The sequence below is a fragment of the Zea mays genome, chromosome 1, assembly GCF_902167145.1.
Source record: "Zea mays cultivar B73 chromosome 1, Zm-B73-REFERENCE-NAM-5.0, whole genome shotgun sequence".
In the NCBI taxonomy this organism is placed as follows: Eukaryota; Viridiplantae; Streptophyta; class Magnoliopsida; order Poales; family Poaceae; genus Zea; species Zea mays.
In genome coordinates, this window is record NC_050096.1 from 71,678,167 (window position 1) to 71,693,245 (window position 15,079).

General features: G+C 42.6%; 2 protein-coding genes across 3 annotated transcripts; one reads left to right on the forward strand and one right to left on the reverse strand.

Annotated features, from left to right (window-relative positions):
• The first annotated feature begins 3,910 nt into the window (after window positions 1–3,910).
• Window positions 3,911–8,853, forward strand: LOC100276223 (uncharacterized). The gene is given in 6 exon segments (NM_001150063.2): window positions 3,911–4,014; window positions 5,105–5,183; window positions 6,606–6,701; window positions 6,796–7,106; window positions 7,446–8,044; window positions 8,447–8,853. Coding segments are annotated over 3 exon segments (999 nt in total). The 5' UTR covers window positions 3,911–4,014; window positions 5,105–5,183; window positions 6,606–6,610; the 3' UTR covers window positions 8,043–8,044; window positions 8,447–8,853.
• Window positions 8,854–9,406: 553 nt separating this feature from the next.
• On the reverse strand, window positions 9,407–12,929 carry LOC100384341 (MOB kinase activator-like 2A). 2 transcript variants are annotated; one of them, NM_001176892.2, is made up of 7 exons: window positions 12,353–12,677; window positions 12,169–12,217; window positions 11,498–11,606; window positions 11,285–11,378; window positions 11,011–11,144; window positions 10,712–10,875; window positions 9,407–9,990 (listed from the first exon to the last, which is right to left on the reverse strand). In NM_001176892.2, exons 1-7 carry the CDS (start codon window positions 12,376–12,378, stop codon window positions 9,916–9,918), a joined length of 651 nt encoding a protein of 216 aa, NP_001170363.1. In that variant the 5' UTR covers window positions 12,379–12,677; the 3' UTR covers window positions 9,407–9,915. The 2 variants fall into 2 exon arrangements, with proteins under 2 accessions (NP_001170363.1, XP_020394483.1); XM_020538894.3 differs by having other exon boundaries at window positions 9,412–9,990; window positions 10,781–10,875; window positions 12,353–12,929.
• Between the last annotated feature and the right edge of the window lie 2,150 nt (window positions 12,930–15,079).

The following is a 15,079-nucleotide window of genomic DNA, read 5'->3' on the forward strand; positions in this document are numbered from 1 at the left end:
CAGTCTGAACAGGGAAATAGATTAATTATGAATACTAAGTTTGGTTCTAATTACCTTTATCTGCGTTGAACGACTTACTACTAAATACTCATGATTATCAACCCCGCGCAAGATTTCTCTCAGACAATGCACCCACCACACGTGACACGATGTCAGGCCACAGATAGACTTGTGCGACGCAAGTGTGAAAGAATTTCAAACGAATCTTTAAGGAACCACATTTGATTTCAAAGATTATAGTTTGGGCAAGACGTCGATGGCTCAACCCAAATGATATTGGATTCAATGTTTTGGAAGATTACTAAAGTCTGATTTTTTTGCAAAATAAATTTGGATAATTTAAACAGATGGAGACAGACACGATATCAAAATCGTGATAGACGAAGATGATTAAAACTTAGTGGCCTTTACATTCACCGCTATCACGTGTTAAAGCCCGCACTCGTACTCGAGCAGACAATAAACACCTGGGGTGTTACATGCTGGAGGTTGCCTGTCTGGCTAGCTGCCTGACTCTGGTGGGCCGGTAGGCCTACTGAAAGTGCCAATATTTCTCGGTCAGTTGGGCTATCGTGAATGGCCCGAGAAAATATGGTAAAACTACCAAAATATGTCGGATTTTTCTAAAATTTCAAAAATGGACGGTAAAAACGTCTCACCGTTTTCTATATATCCTGATTAATCCAAAAATGATTGGGAAAATCCGATAAGTGTTACCGGAAATGTACTGGATCGAGAAAATTTGTTAAGCGGTACAAAAAATTTACTAGATTTTACTAACCGTTTTCATCCTTACTGGTGATGCTCGTGGAGTGGAGAGAAGAGTATTTGGTGTCATCGTGTGTTCAAACAGTCCGTGAAGACGGACGCCTCGTTGGATGGACTAAAACTGTCTGCGTCTAAAGATTGTTAGGTTGGGTTGTAAGTCATGCCTAAAGCCTCTTTTGTTCTTTCGGCTAAAGAAATCTCAAGTCTATATTGGTTTTTCGGAACTTGACAATGTAAATGCATATATCCAGCATAGGATGGGTATACCTTCCTGTATCCCTTAGTACGTAATTGATAGGAAATAAAGCAAAATGGTGACTTAGGTCTGTTATGTGAAACATTAATGATCGGGTCGCATGTTGGTCTATTTTACCATCTACATGAAGTTGTAGAGATAAGTTTAAGCGGAATTCACTATTTATTATATTTTCTTATAACATATCTTATTAGAAATATCATACAAAGACGGTTTCATATCTTGAAGTGTCTAGTATATTCACTAACATCTAAGACAGTTTTTATAGTCTTGACGACTCTAATAATATTTTTATTTGAGATGGTTTCATATACATAAGTGTCTAATATACTAACTAGAATTTAAGGCATTCTTGTCATCTTAATGACTCGAAAGGTATATTTATTTGAGACGGTTTTCAATAACTATTCGTCTTAACTCAATGTAAGACAATTTTTACAATGTAACCGTCTCAAATCACTTTTTTATTAAAGACGGATCTCCAAAAAACTGTCTTATCTTACTCATCAGCATATTATAAAAGACGCTTTTATAAAATGCACTGATATCCATCTTAAAATGTGTGTCTTAAATAAGCATATCTCTAGTAGTGATCATTCATCACCATGCATATTAATTATTACGAGATCGCTCATCAGCCGCGCCCGCTGAGTGCATAGATGTGGTGTAAAGAGATGGCGGAAATAGGGCGCAGGATCATACGCCACAACAAAATAGCTCAAATAAAGAGTAGTACGCGTTTGGTTTCCTAGGCCAGACTAGCCTGGCTCGCACCACTGATCGACCTAGCAATGCTCTTCATGGCCAGACGTACGTGAGGCACGCGTGGAGGTGGAGGGGAACGATAATGTTTGCTTGCTTATGTTAACCCAGCTAGCTAGTAGCTAGGCTAGCTGTACAGTAACGGTGCTTAGTTGCTCAGTTGCATGTGACCATTTTAAATTAATTCAGATGCAAGTAGAGTTTGTTGCGTGGCGTGTGCTGCATGGAGTACGTGCTTGGTTACCTCGCGTCGTACTAGGTAGCACTGTGTTACAAGTGTATCGGTGACAATAATTGAACCTTAATTCACAGTCTGAGTAGCAGCAGATCGAGAATAGAACGAGAACAGTAGGAGAATGAACAAGGAACAGAGACTCGGGGAAGAAGATGAACATGCTAAATCAGGGGCGGACTCACCACCCAGGCACCGCAGGCGGTGGCCTGGGCTGGCTCGCCGGCTGCAATGGAGGGCAAGGCGCGAGCACATTGTACGGAAGCAAGCAGCACGTGGCACGAGCACAGGCGTGGGGATCACACCGTATTCTCGCCTAGGCTGTCATCAGTTCCTGGGTCCGCCACTGTGCTAAATAATTCTGTTACAAGATGTCGACGCTCACGCCCTCCACTCTTGGGCCTTGGACCCTGACATTTGGCTTTCGCACACGTTCACCTCTTCTCGGCCCATCCGGTGAAGACCTCTGAAGCCCAGCATTCAAATCTTCAGTCTGTTGCTCCTGTAGCCCATCGGCCCATCCGACAAAGCCTGGTCTGCTGATGAGTTGCTGACATTTCCCCTGGATAAAAACTTGCTTGACCCCAAGCAGGCGCTTGTGGAAAACGCTGTCGAAGTGGAGTAAAATCCTCCCATGTTGCAGGAAACCCCACCGCCACCGGCGCTGCAGAATCTTGGTAGGAATTTGAAGGCCATCTAAGTGGTCAGGAAGTTGACATATGTCAGTAAGCAAATTATAATTTGTTTCACCAAAACTGTTATTAAACTCTATGAGTAGAAAGTCAAAAACTGATTTTTAATAATCCTATCCATAGTGCTTGTAATTAGTTCAGTTTGACTTTTTTTGGTTTATGGCGATCAATATACTCATCTTTCATGCCCAACTTAGGAGTTGCATGCTATTCGCAAAAGGAATATATTGTCTGCGGTAAAGATTCTCGACCATCATCTTTGATTTTTTTTTTAAAAAATTGTTTTGTTAATTTTACCTCTGACATGACCTCCAATATACCATGGAGAATTTTCATATCCCACGATCAACAACATCAAGCGTAAATGAAACACAAAATCAAAATACTTGAGATAATATAGTATATAGTAGCACATAGGCTTGGCGTCTCTTCTTGTCATTTGGGCTATCCTTTTTCGCATATTCAATAACAGAAGAGAACAAGTTGTTGAGACTCTTAAGAGTCTTATAGTGAGAGAACCATCGTGTGTCTCTAGGTCTTTGAAGAGATTGACCTTGGTTCAATCATGTTTCGGTACTAATCTATCCAATACCTATTGTTTTTACTTTATTTTGTTGACTTTGTCATATCATGTCTTTTATTTTAAAGAAGCTCCAATCACATTAAGTAGAAGAGATATCATGTCAAAGCATCCCTAATATCATCATTCCTTTTGTCGTCCCTCCTTTTGTATCTTCTAATGTTTAGGGATTTTTCTCGGACCTCCTTTTATATCTTAAGGAGGAACAACGGTTATATGGAAGGTACTAAGTCGGTTACCAAGTTTGTGATGGAATCGAGTCGGTTACCAAGTCATGCATGAGTTCATCTCTATGTTACAAGCTTATCTATTATCTAACCAAGATGCTTTCCATATCTAATCTTCTAGAAGCCTCCTCTCTATAGACCTTCTTCATGGACTTGTAGTCGAGCTCATGGGTCCATCCACTTGGACTCTTCTTTAGGCTTCGTTCGGTTCTACCCATCCAGGCTGGGATGAGGCTGGATTGGGCTCCAATCCAGGTTATATTCCAAGCCCATGAAAAAATCCAGGTTCTAACATTTTTGGTGTTCGGTTAAGCCCACTGGAATTCGAGCCCATGGATCTGAATTTTTTTTTTGCGACAGTAGATTCTGGATTGGAGCCATGACTCCTAGGGTCTGGAAACAAACCACGGAGCCGTGACCGAGGGGAGCGGCGGCGGCGCAAGGTGTCTTCCTCTCCGTCGCCGGCAACGTCGACACCGCTGGCAAGCTTCTCTCCGGTTCGATCCTTTCTCATCTGCTCTCTACCCCTCTCTCTATCCTTGTCCGGTTGGAGGTCGTCGTCCTCAACGCCCTCTCTCTATCTTTCACATTTGGCGCTCGAGCGTCTTGGTCTTCCAGCGGGCGCGGCGGTTCTGGAACCAGACGACGACCTGACGCGGCTGCAGGGCGAGGTCGCACGCGATGAGGTCGCCGCGCGCCCGCCGGCCACTGCCAGGGCCAGCTTGTCCTCGTCCTCGTCCATCTCGGCCTCGTCGTCGGGCTCCATCTTCCGCGCCGGCAGGGCCTCTTCCACCGCGAACGTCAGCTTCTCCCCTGCAATAGGCGTATGCAGTTAGCTAGTACGGACGCTCGAATTCCGCAGGAAACCGTTCTTTCTGCAGCTTTGTGGCAGCAAGCTAACTGCTAACCAAATGCAAAAATGGAATGCAATCGTCCAGCTTCTTCTCTTGTGCAAACTGCAAGACAATCGTTGATTTTCTTTTCCCAATCCTACAGGGTGTGGTAGTGTAGCTGCCTGACTGCCTGAGTAGTAGGAGTACACTTCAGGTAGGAATTGTACTATATATAGTTCTTATCTCTGGGCTTCAGTAGTTCAGTACATGGAATTTCCCTCTTTTCTAAATTGTATTCTCTCAGTCTTGTGTTGCAGAAATGAGCCAGCAGCTGCATTCTCTTTTCTGCATGTAATGAGCCAGCATATTTTTTTGTACACGAACTAGATCACCTGCATGGAATTGTACTATAGTTCTTCAGCAGCTTTTTTTCGTTGCATTTCAAACAGCCCTGCTTGTTATTTTATCCTCTAGGACCATAGTTTGATTCTATAGTTTCATACGATGAAAAAGACAGATGGTTCATGTATCTCTCCACATGATGATTATCTAATATGATTAGTACCTCTCCATACGATGATTGCTTAATATGTTTCTCTCTTATTCTTTTGCAAAAAAAGAGATATTATGACTATATGGTTATATATATGGGGGTTAAATATTAGAGTATTAATGGCATCTCCTTTTTATTTTCTAGGTACAATAATCCGTTCTTACTGATGTTTATATGAACCAATAATTTATTTATTTTCAGGTTGTCCCTGCTCCAGTAAGAGTAGGCGAGGACGAGCCTCCCCCATCCTGGGTGTTGGTGCCTGACCCATTTTCTCAAGGTACTAGCCAAAACCTAAAGAATTTGAATTATATGAACAACATAACTAGCTTTAGTAATTAGTTTTCCTTATGTCTCTTGATGCTACTTTTAGTTTTGCTATGGACATGAGCAATAGAGATCACATTAGGAGGAGGGAGGAGGATGATGATGACCTCTTCCTTTTGATTCTCCCTTCCCTACATCTCTTGGGCTATCTTGGACGTAGTAAAAAGAAATTGAGGCATACATCAGCGCTGACCGGGGAGGAAAAGGTTCGAGAGCTACTTGAAGGCCATATCAAGAACTGCAGGGTATCATTTAGAATGGAACCTTTCATTTTCAAATCCTTGGCCAACTATCTTAGAATGGAAGGATTGGTTAAAGATACAAAAATCAAAGTTGAGGAAAAACTTGGGTTCTTCTTATTCATGATTAGCCACAATGCGACATTTGAAGATCTCCAAGTCTTTTTTGGTCATAGCAATGATACATTTCACCGTGTCATCAAACATTTCTTCGACATTGTTATCCCTGGCCTTAGCATGCGGTTCCTAAAGCCTCCTTCCAATCAAGTTCATCCAAAAATTCATGGAGACAACCGATTTTATCCATACTTCAAGGTGACTTCTTTTAACTCTTATGTGTCCATCTTAGAACATCCTCAATATTAGATCTTAGAAGATCGTTTCTTTTTTTCTTTTTTGCAGAATTGCATAGGTTCAATAGATGGAACCCATGTTCCAGTATCAATGTCACCTGATCAAGCCGCACCATTCAGGAATAGAAAAGGGACTCTTAGCCAAAACGTGATGGTTGTGTGTGATTTTGACCTTAACATAACTTATGTGTCAGCTGGATGGGAAGGATCAGCAACAGATTCAATGGTTCTCAGATCTGCAATGACCAATTCTATAGGAAAGTTTCAAGTACCTTCCGGGAAGTTCTACCTAGTAGATGGTGGTTATGCCAATACAACTTCCTTTCTTGCGCCTTATCGTGGGGTTAGGTACCACTTGAAAGAGTTTGGTCGTGGCCACCAAAGACCTCAAAATCATAAGGAGTTATATAATCATCGCCATGCTGTTTTAAGAAATCATGTAGAGAGGGCTTTGGGTGTCATAAAGAAGAGATTTCCAATCCTCAAAGTTGCTACCTTTCACAAAATGGAAAACCAAGCAAAAATACCTTTAGCTACTGCAGTCTTTCATAACTTGATTCGGTCACTAAATGGTGATGAGAGGTGGCTAGAGAATGATCAAGGAAATATCAATCCACAAACTTTTGTGAACCTACCTGATGGAGACCAAGGAAATGATGAGGGAAATTTGGAAGGGAATAACTTAAGAGATACAATAGCATATCATATGTGGTCTGACTACCAACAGCGCAGAAATTAGTGAATATTTCTATGTTAAATAAATGTGTTATTTCTATATTGTAGATAAGATGTTCAGAGGTTCTCCTAAGATAGTAGCTTTATCTAAAGCTGCTCAAAAGAAGGCTTCTCCTAAAGCTGCAACAACAAAGAAATGTGGCGGTAATAATGTCAAATTTATTTGATAAAAGCTTTTACATGATTTGTTCATGGTTGACATTTATATGATTATATGTGCCTCAATTTTTAATTTTAGGTGGTGTTGAGAGAGCTGCATGGAATGTTGAATTGGAGAAGAGTCTTGTTGACTTGTTGTTTGAACACAACATGCCTCCATATAGGGCTCAAAATGGGTGGAGTCCAGATGCTTGGAATAAAATAGTTTCTGAATTCCACAAGAAGCATGAATATGTTACATTCAACAAGATCCAAATTCAGGAAAAGGAGAGGGAATTGAAAAGGGAATACAAGATATTGAAGGAGGCAAGAAAACAAAGTGGAGTTTCTTGGAATGAAAAAAGATGCATGATCATTGCTGAACCAACGATATGGGACAACATTATCACTGTAAGAAGCATATGCTTTACCTTGTAGCGAAGTTGGTCATGCAAGGTTCTTAAAATAACTGATTTTAAATCATATCAGAAGTTCTTTTAATTTCAGTAAATTATCACTGTATTGAAAAAAGATGCATAATATTTTGCAGCATGCTGCTGCTGCTAAAGAGTATGCTGCTACTAGTACAGTTTGGTGCCTGAGTAAATTACCACTGTTGTTTCAATTTTCTGGTAGCCCAGAATTTAGTAGCATGTTCTTATTGTTTCAAAAGAACAATTTCAGTTTCATTGCAGACATGCTAAAGAGTATCTGCTAGTTTTATGAAATGGTCTTGTGTTCACATTGCAGACATTTCCTAGAGCTAAGAAGTTCCGCAAGAAGTCTTTTCCTCTCTTTGATGCCTTGGGTGAATTATATGATGGTCACATCGCACAAGGGACTTGGAACATTACCTCTACTCAACCAGTACAAAATTCTAATGATGGAGAGCAACTAAAAACCATAGAAGTGGAAGATGAAGATACTAATGAACCAGAAGAAGATGCAAGAATAGAACAAGATGAAGATATAATAATTGTTGAAAGGGTTGAACAGAGGTTACCTAAAAGGTCAGGTGCACCAACTGTCAATCAAGAGAAGGAGACAAAAAGAGTGAGGAAAGATGCACTAGAAGGGCTGATAGGGAGGTACCTTGATGTGAAAACGAAGCAAGTTGCAGATGAGGCTGCACAATCAGCAAAAGTAAAGGATGTTGCTCAAGATAATGATTTTTCTATCAAGAGGTGTATTTCTGTTCTTAAGACTATGGATATGACAAGAGATGAGAAGGTCAAAGCAGCTGAGGTGTTCAACATACCAAATTACAGGGAAACATTTATTTGTTTCAATGATGATGAGCCAGAAGTCGCTCTCCTTTGGCTAAGAGGGAAGATGGATAAACTCTAAAGGTAAGATTCCCAATATCTCCGATTGGCTATCTGTTTCGAGTGATGGCTGCCACTGTGGCTGCAAAATTTTCTCTATTCAGCATTGTACTCTGTTCTGGTCATGTTGATCATGCTGTTCAGTTTGGTACTCTGTTTTGATCAATTTAGCTGCAAAATCAGTTTTGGTCAGTTTTATAGTACTTTGTTAAGTTTAGTAGCTGATTATGTTGATCATGTTGTGCCCTTAAGAACACCTCAAATTATTATCATGAACAGTGTCATCAGTTTCATATCAGTTTGGTAGCTGATTATATCATCATGCTGTTTATGTCATCATGATCAAATGATTATCATGCTGTTTATTTCATGCATCCATCTATTGTTGTGTTATCAACTCACATTCTTTTGGTTTGGTACTGGCAGGCAGGTCTGGTGGAACACGGACAGGCTCTGACTTCGTTCGAGACCATCCATTTGATTCTTGCACCGGTTCTTTTCTCAGTTCAGTTGAAAGCTAGCACTAGATGCCTACACGGAATAGAAGGTCCACCACAGTCCACAGTCGTTCATCCAAGCAGCTGTGTAGATGTCGCCTCCTGTTATTTTGTCCCTTTTCTGGTTGTCATGTCCCTTTTTCTGGTTGTCACGTTGAGCTCTTGGTTTGCAGTTTCATGTTGGTGTGCATTGTCTGAATAGAAAACTGAAAGGCTGTTGTTTCAGTTTCATGTTGGTGTGCGTCCTCTGAATAGAAAACTGAAAAGTTGTTGTTTCAGTTTCATGTTGGTGTGCGTCCTCTGAATAGAAAACTGAAAGGCTGTTGTTTCAGTTTCATGTCGCTGTGCAGTTTCAGTTTCAGTGTTCTTTGTTTTCACTACTCTAGCAAGTGTGAGAGGTGGGAGGTCACGGGATGGTGGAAACTGATTGGATTTTAGGATATAAACCATATGGAATAAACGAACAAATATAGGTTGATTGGGTTTAGGGATTTAATCCCACAAGGGATTGGGTGAAAGGCTTGGATTCACCCAATCCATATGTGGAAAAAATCCAGCCCAGGAAAATTTCCCAAGGTGCCGAACAAGCCCTTAAGTGGATTGCTCCTTATACTGTTCTAGAGACGGATATAAACTTATAAGTTTCTAGATGAAAATATGGTTTTACCAATGAATTGTCTGGCCCCATAGGGCGGACTGTCTACCATACAGTGGAGCGTTGCGTAGATAAAGACTCACGATGGTCAATAGCATGATTGGTAGTGTGGTTGATAGTTAATGTGGTGATCGGTAAGGACCGACTACACTGGAACCTGCTATCTTGTGTTCATCCTGTTTCAATGGTAAGTCAACAGTGATCTCCCTCCAGTTTTGCAAAGTCACATAAATATTCGATAAAATATTAATGCATAACGATTATATTATAGCGAGCAATACAAATATTATCATCGACCTTAATATTTCACAATTTCTCTGGCAACAACTAATAAAAAAACTATATACGTCCTCAACAGTGAGGAAGAGGAGAAAGATGGTCACCAAACTCGTGCTTTTTAGAAGTAGAGAAAAGTTCAAACTCCAGCTGAAAAGGTTAAACTAAAAAATAATAAACAGAACGGAGGCGCCCATCTTAGACAAAAAAAAAAGAACAGAACAGAACAGAAACAAAGCACCCAGCTGAGTCGGATCAAACAGCACTCCATTTGACTGAAAAAGTTGAGACCAACCGCTGGCTGCTACTGCTAGGGAAGGGAACACATACATCCGGGACAGAGTAGCGAAACCACTAGCCTACGCTTCCAAAATGCAGATGGAGATATTCCACCCGAAATGATCAAAATTAAAAGGAGAGGGGGGAAAATTCTCTCGGCACAGTCGGCCTAAACAAAGCCTCTCCAGTCAATAACCAAGTATTATGGGCTCGATCAACTCGTTGAGGGGAGCCAGCTCTGCCCTGTCGATCAGCCGGAATTCCTGCACCACAGGAAAAAAAACTAGATTAATTGGCAGTAACTACGTTTTCAACTACTCCATAATTGCAGCATGGCAATATCTGCTAATCAGGGTGAGGCTGATTGTGCGCTACTGTGTGATATCCTGGTCAAATGTTTAATAGAGTATTGAGATGGGTGACTGTCCAGAAAGTCTTATCGTATAAGTAGGATAAAGTATAAATAAAAGACTCGGGGATGGTCTAATACTGTCGATCCAGGAGTGGACGTGGTGTTACAACTATTAAACACTCAGTTCATCCTAGCTAGTGTTTGACAGAACATGGTCGTTATAAGGAAGGCATGGGACAGATCGATACACACACACTTTAAAAACAAACGATTGTATGGCCCCAAGCAAGTCTTTGCGTGCTGAATGATGTATCCCATTCCCAACTGCTAAAGCAACCAGCTGAAACAACAGGGCAAAGGCGTCTGAATCATTGCACCAAAGGCAACCCGCCTCTTCTTTCGTATGGGAGATGGGAGTGGGAGGGTTCCTACTCCAACATACTGTTCCAGTGGTGCCGGCGGCAGCCATGCAGGGCTTGGTTTGCTGGCAAGCTGGAGCGCTGAAGATCTTTTAGCTAGGATGAGAGCGACATCGGCAGGTGAAAGATCACCTGTTTGTAATATAGAACCCCCCCAGGCTAGCTGTGTCTATGAAAACTGAGCTGGATGCGTGCACGCTGGATCGAGAATACCAGTGTGAAGAGCGTGAAGTGCTTGAAGCAGGTGTTGAGATGCGCCTCTTCCTTGAGCCTGACGATCACCTGGAAGTGCGAGTGGTATATGTGCGCGTACACCCTGAAGAGGCGCTTGAAGATCGTCTTGACGACGTCGCGGAAGTTGGGAGGGAACGGAGCCCCTGTCGGCGGCATCACCATCACCATCACAATAGTGTCGAACCAAACACAAACATACAAACATATGATCAGACCATGCACAAAGTCCCAAACGATCATATGCTTGGCGACTAGACAGACAAGTCCAAGTTACCGACCGAGCTTTTGGGGGAATATGGTCTCTTCGTCGAGCTGGGCCTCCACCCAGTCCATCAGGTACTCCACGTACTTGGGCGCAGACACCTCGATTGGCCTCTTGATCTTGGCTCCGTCAGCCCATCTGTACTCGTAGCTATATGATGGGGGAATGGTTTCGTTTTCATCAGACAGTTTGCAACGTGATACTTTCTTTGCATGACAGATCGATTTTCTTATATGACTGTCTGCTTGACTGAATTTTTTGGGGGAGCGTCAAGATTTTGTATACCATACCTTGGTCCGGCTGACATGGTCGGGCATGTCGCTGGCGTGCAGAACTCCATCAGGGTGCCGTAGAGAATGTTCACTTGGTTGAAGAAGTCGACGGCTGGCCAGTACACAGAAGCACAACAACAAGAACAACAACAGGGTTAATGCAACTACAACAGGCTGGAGTGCCTCTTCAACACCTTGAAACTAAAAGGCACTGGACTGAGACTAAATTACTGTTGACAGCGAGCCACTCGTTGAGGTCCTCCCCGATGGGCAGACGCACCGCCTCTCGCAGGTTACCGCTGCCGAGGGTGGCGTCGATGTGCCTTTTCAGCTGCATCCCCTGCACAGTGCACACAGATAGATGGCCAATCAAACAGTTGCCAAATTTCAGCTTCATGGGTGTGTGTGTGTGTGCTAGCCGCAAAGGGAGGAACAGTTGGATGCAACTAAGCTGCACAGGCAGAGCCAGCCTTCTTCAGTTTCCATAACTGACAGCCGAAATTTAAGTAATCCTGCTTTTTTGTTAGCTGGCTGGCTCCAGGTTAATTCAGCCCTTGTAGACAGCTTTGCAAAAGAGAGCCAGAGAGAGTTCTGGCGGTGCAAGAAAGCTAGGTATATGCGTTCCATGGAAACAAGTCTACCAAATAATAATAATAATGATAAAGGGAAAACGAAAAAGGCGCATGTTTTCGGTTGTAAAATGTGGTGGATGCGCAGGGCTGAATTAAACCCTGAGATGAGAATGCAATCGGCCGGGTGCGTGCGAATCCAAGCGGCATTGGTGACATGACAAATGATGACGACGACGATGGTGATATATGGGAAGTCCAGGAGGCTACTAGCAAAGCGAGTAGTACACCGGCGATGGTGGCGACATGCGCGCGCGGCGGCGCCGTACGTACCTTGTTCCCGGACGGCGCGCTCTTCTTCGGCCTGAAGGTTCTCTGGTTTCTGCAAGGCCACAATCCGGCGTCAGTCAGACGAAGCAATTGATCAGCCAGCGGCCGGCCGGTCGACACCACAAGATCGATTCGAAGATGACGCGCGCGGAGGAAGAGCTAGAAGAACCGTGCGTGGGCTGCTAACCTGCTGCCGCGGCCAAAGAAGCTCATCTTCTCCTGCGGCCGGCGGCCGGGCCGATCGATCTCCTCCGCGTGCGTCGATGTCGGCGACGACAGCTAGTGGCTGGTGGTGATGAGCAGAAGCCGAGTCGTCGGCGACGAGACGACGGACCTTCTGCTGGGTTAATTGACGCGCGGTCGGTTCTTCTGAGCCCCCAAACCCTGGCGGCCGGGTATATATATGTGCGTGTATGCGTATCTGGCGCCGTGCACGGATATGGTCATCAGTCATCACCATCGACAGCGAGCTGGAGAGAGAGAAGCAGGGAGAAAGAGAGAGAGAGAGAGAGAGAGAGAGAGAGAGCGGCAGGCCAAGGCCAGGCTGGCGGTGATGGAGCGCGACGGGTGCGGGGCGGGCGCCAACCCCTCGCCTGCTGGCTGCGTCTTGCCTGCCAAGCTATAGCTGCGTGCGCTTCAGTTTCGCCTCCACCACCGCGCCGCCCGCGCGCGTGCCTGGGCGTGGGCTGTTATCCGATCAGGTTCATGGACCCAGGCGCCCGCCTCATTTGGATTTTGGTGTCCGATTTATCTATTTGTTTGCGGTGTATACTACTGTGTAAAATATTATTTACAGTATTTTATATGGTAGAATACATTTATGTTTGTTTAAAATTAAATATATAATGGATAAATTACTAGAGATAGCTTTAGAATAATCATACAAATCACTATTTTACACTGTAAACTACAATACTCACGTAAAAGAAGATATAAACCGAGTAACGTTGCTCGATCCTTAAATTCTTACAAGGTGTTATGTCAATTAAAAATCACCTAGGATAAAAGAAACGAACAGTTTTCTTTTATAATAGTTAAATGCATCGAAAAAGTCGGTATTATAGACGGGAGAAAATCAAATGACCGAAAATTTTGAAAAGGTCGAAAGGATATCTTTTCCCCCCTTCGGATCGATGCCCTTCGACAGATATGGATAGGGGTGGATATCGAGCCAGCTCGGCTCGACCGAGCTCGAGCTGGCTCGTTAAGAGAACGAGCTAGCTCGACTCGACTTATTAAGCATCCGAGCCAGAGAACCAACTCGGCTCGGCTCGTTTGCAAGCTCGAGCTGGCTCGTTTAGCTCGCGAGCCACAATAAAAAATAGTATACATGTATATATACAACAATATAATTAATTGTTAGTTAATTTTATACTAATTTAACACTAGAAAAGACTAACAATACTCATAATTTTATATATCACATTATTTAAGCCCTAAACTAACATAGTTTATCACTTATTAATTCATCCAATACAAGTATAGACTTTGTTTTATAGATAAATGCTAGCTCATTCGAGCTAACGAGCTGGCTCGAGCTCGTGTCGAGCTGGCTCATTAACAAACCGAGCTAAGAAGTTAGCTCAGCTCGTGATAAAATTAAAACGAGCCGAGTCGAGCCGAGCCGAGTTGGCCACGAGTCGAGCGAGCTCACGAGTCACGAGTATTTTATCCAGCCCTAGATATGGACACACAGTTACTTCATCAGTTCTTTTTTATATTTATCACACTTTAATTTAAAAAGAAATTAGTGGACGATAAATATTCGAGAATGCAGATAATAAATAATACTAGTAATAATAATTAGTAATGATAATATACCTCGTCCACACGTCTCCTCGGCCGTGTCCAGCTTGCCGGTCGTACTCCCTTTCTACCCGTCTCATCTTGTTTTATGGTCGCCATCTACAAATGATGTTGTTCATGCGTGCTAGCTAGAGCGCCTCACTGTTTTGTTATTATTCTTTCCCAAATCATGCATACAAATGGTGTTGTTCTCTGTTTATCGAAAAACACAGACGGCTATGCTCCAATTATATAATGGAAGTGGAAACGTACATTACCAAAAAAATGCGAGATAGTATATCTGAAATGTGCATTACCAAAAAAAAAAGAATTTGAGCTCCATAACATCAAAAAATCACCATTTTGGGTGGGGGAGAGGATTTTTTCTCTTGGAATCATTGAATAAGCAGGGCTGGCGGAGCCAGGCTTGTTCGACGGTGTCAGTTGACACCGATGACTCTTTGCAAAAATCAATTAAAAATCTTTCATAAGCACTGTCCATTCATAGAGCTGATATTAGTGTATAATAGAACTGACACCCCGGTGGCTTTGTCAGCTAGCTTCACCCCTGGAATAAGGGTACCATATGAGGTTTCTATGTGCTCCACATCTTTATTCTACTCTCTTTTTTAAGTTTTAGATGGTCTAGATCTTGATCTGGAACTATATATATGGTGGATGAGAGGAAAAAACAAATACAATTCTTCATTTGCTTGTAATACTGCTATAGTTATTTCTTTGCCACTAGGTTTACAAAGTTAACTAGTATGAAAACGTTAAGATTTATGCACAATATTGAGGCTATCATCATTATTCATAGATGGGGTACAAAAGTCTGTTGAGGCTGGTCGAAAGCATACTCTACGGGCTAACGAAGAGAATTGGAGGAGCTAAAATTCTATTCTTATTCAAAATTAGCCCTAAAAATTCCCTCCGATTTTCGGGCTCCTAAACTAGCCCTAAGTGTGAATTAGCAAAAAAAGATTGTTAAGTTGTTGTAGCTATTCGGACTGCTGCAGTTGTATTTTGTAGAAACCACACTCGTAGCTGGATTAAAGACACAGCGAACAAACGCACTTCAAGAAAGGTTGTCCAAGAAGATGTCATGAACTATGGTACAACCTCACTT

Bases quoted from the DNA above. Each gene is read 5' to 3' on its own strand.
- LOC100384341 (NM_001176892.2), bottom strand. From the start codon at position 12,378: ATGAGCTTCTTTGGCCGCGGCAGCAG. The intron at 11,607-12,168 runs GTACGTACGGCG...TGCACTGTGCAG, and splicing joins GCGCGCCGTCCGGGAACAAG to GGGATGCAGCTGAAAAGGCA. The intron at 11,379-11,497 runs GTAATTTAGTCT...TGTACTGGCCAG, and splicing joins CGAGTGGCTCGCTGTCAACA to CCGTCGACTTCTTCAACCAA.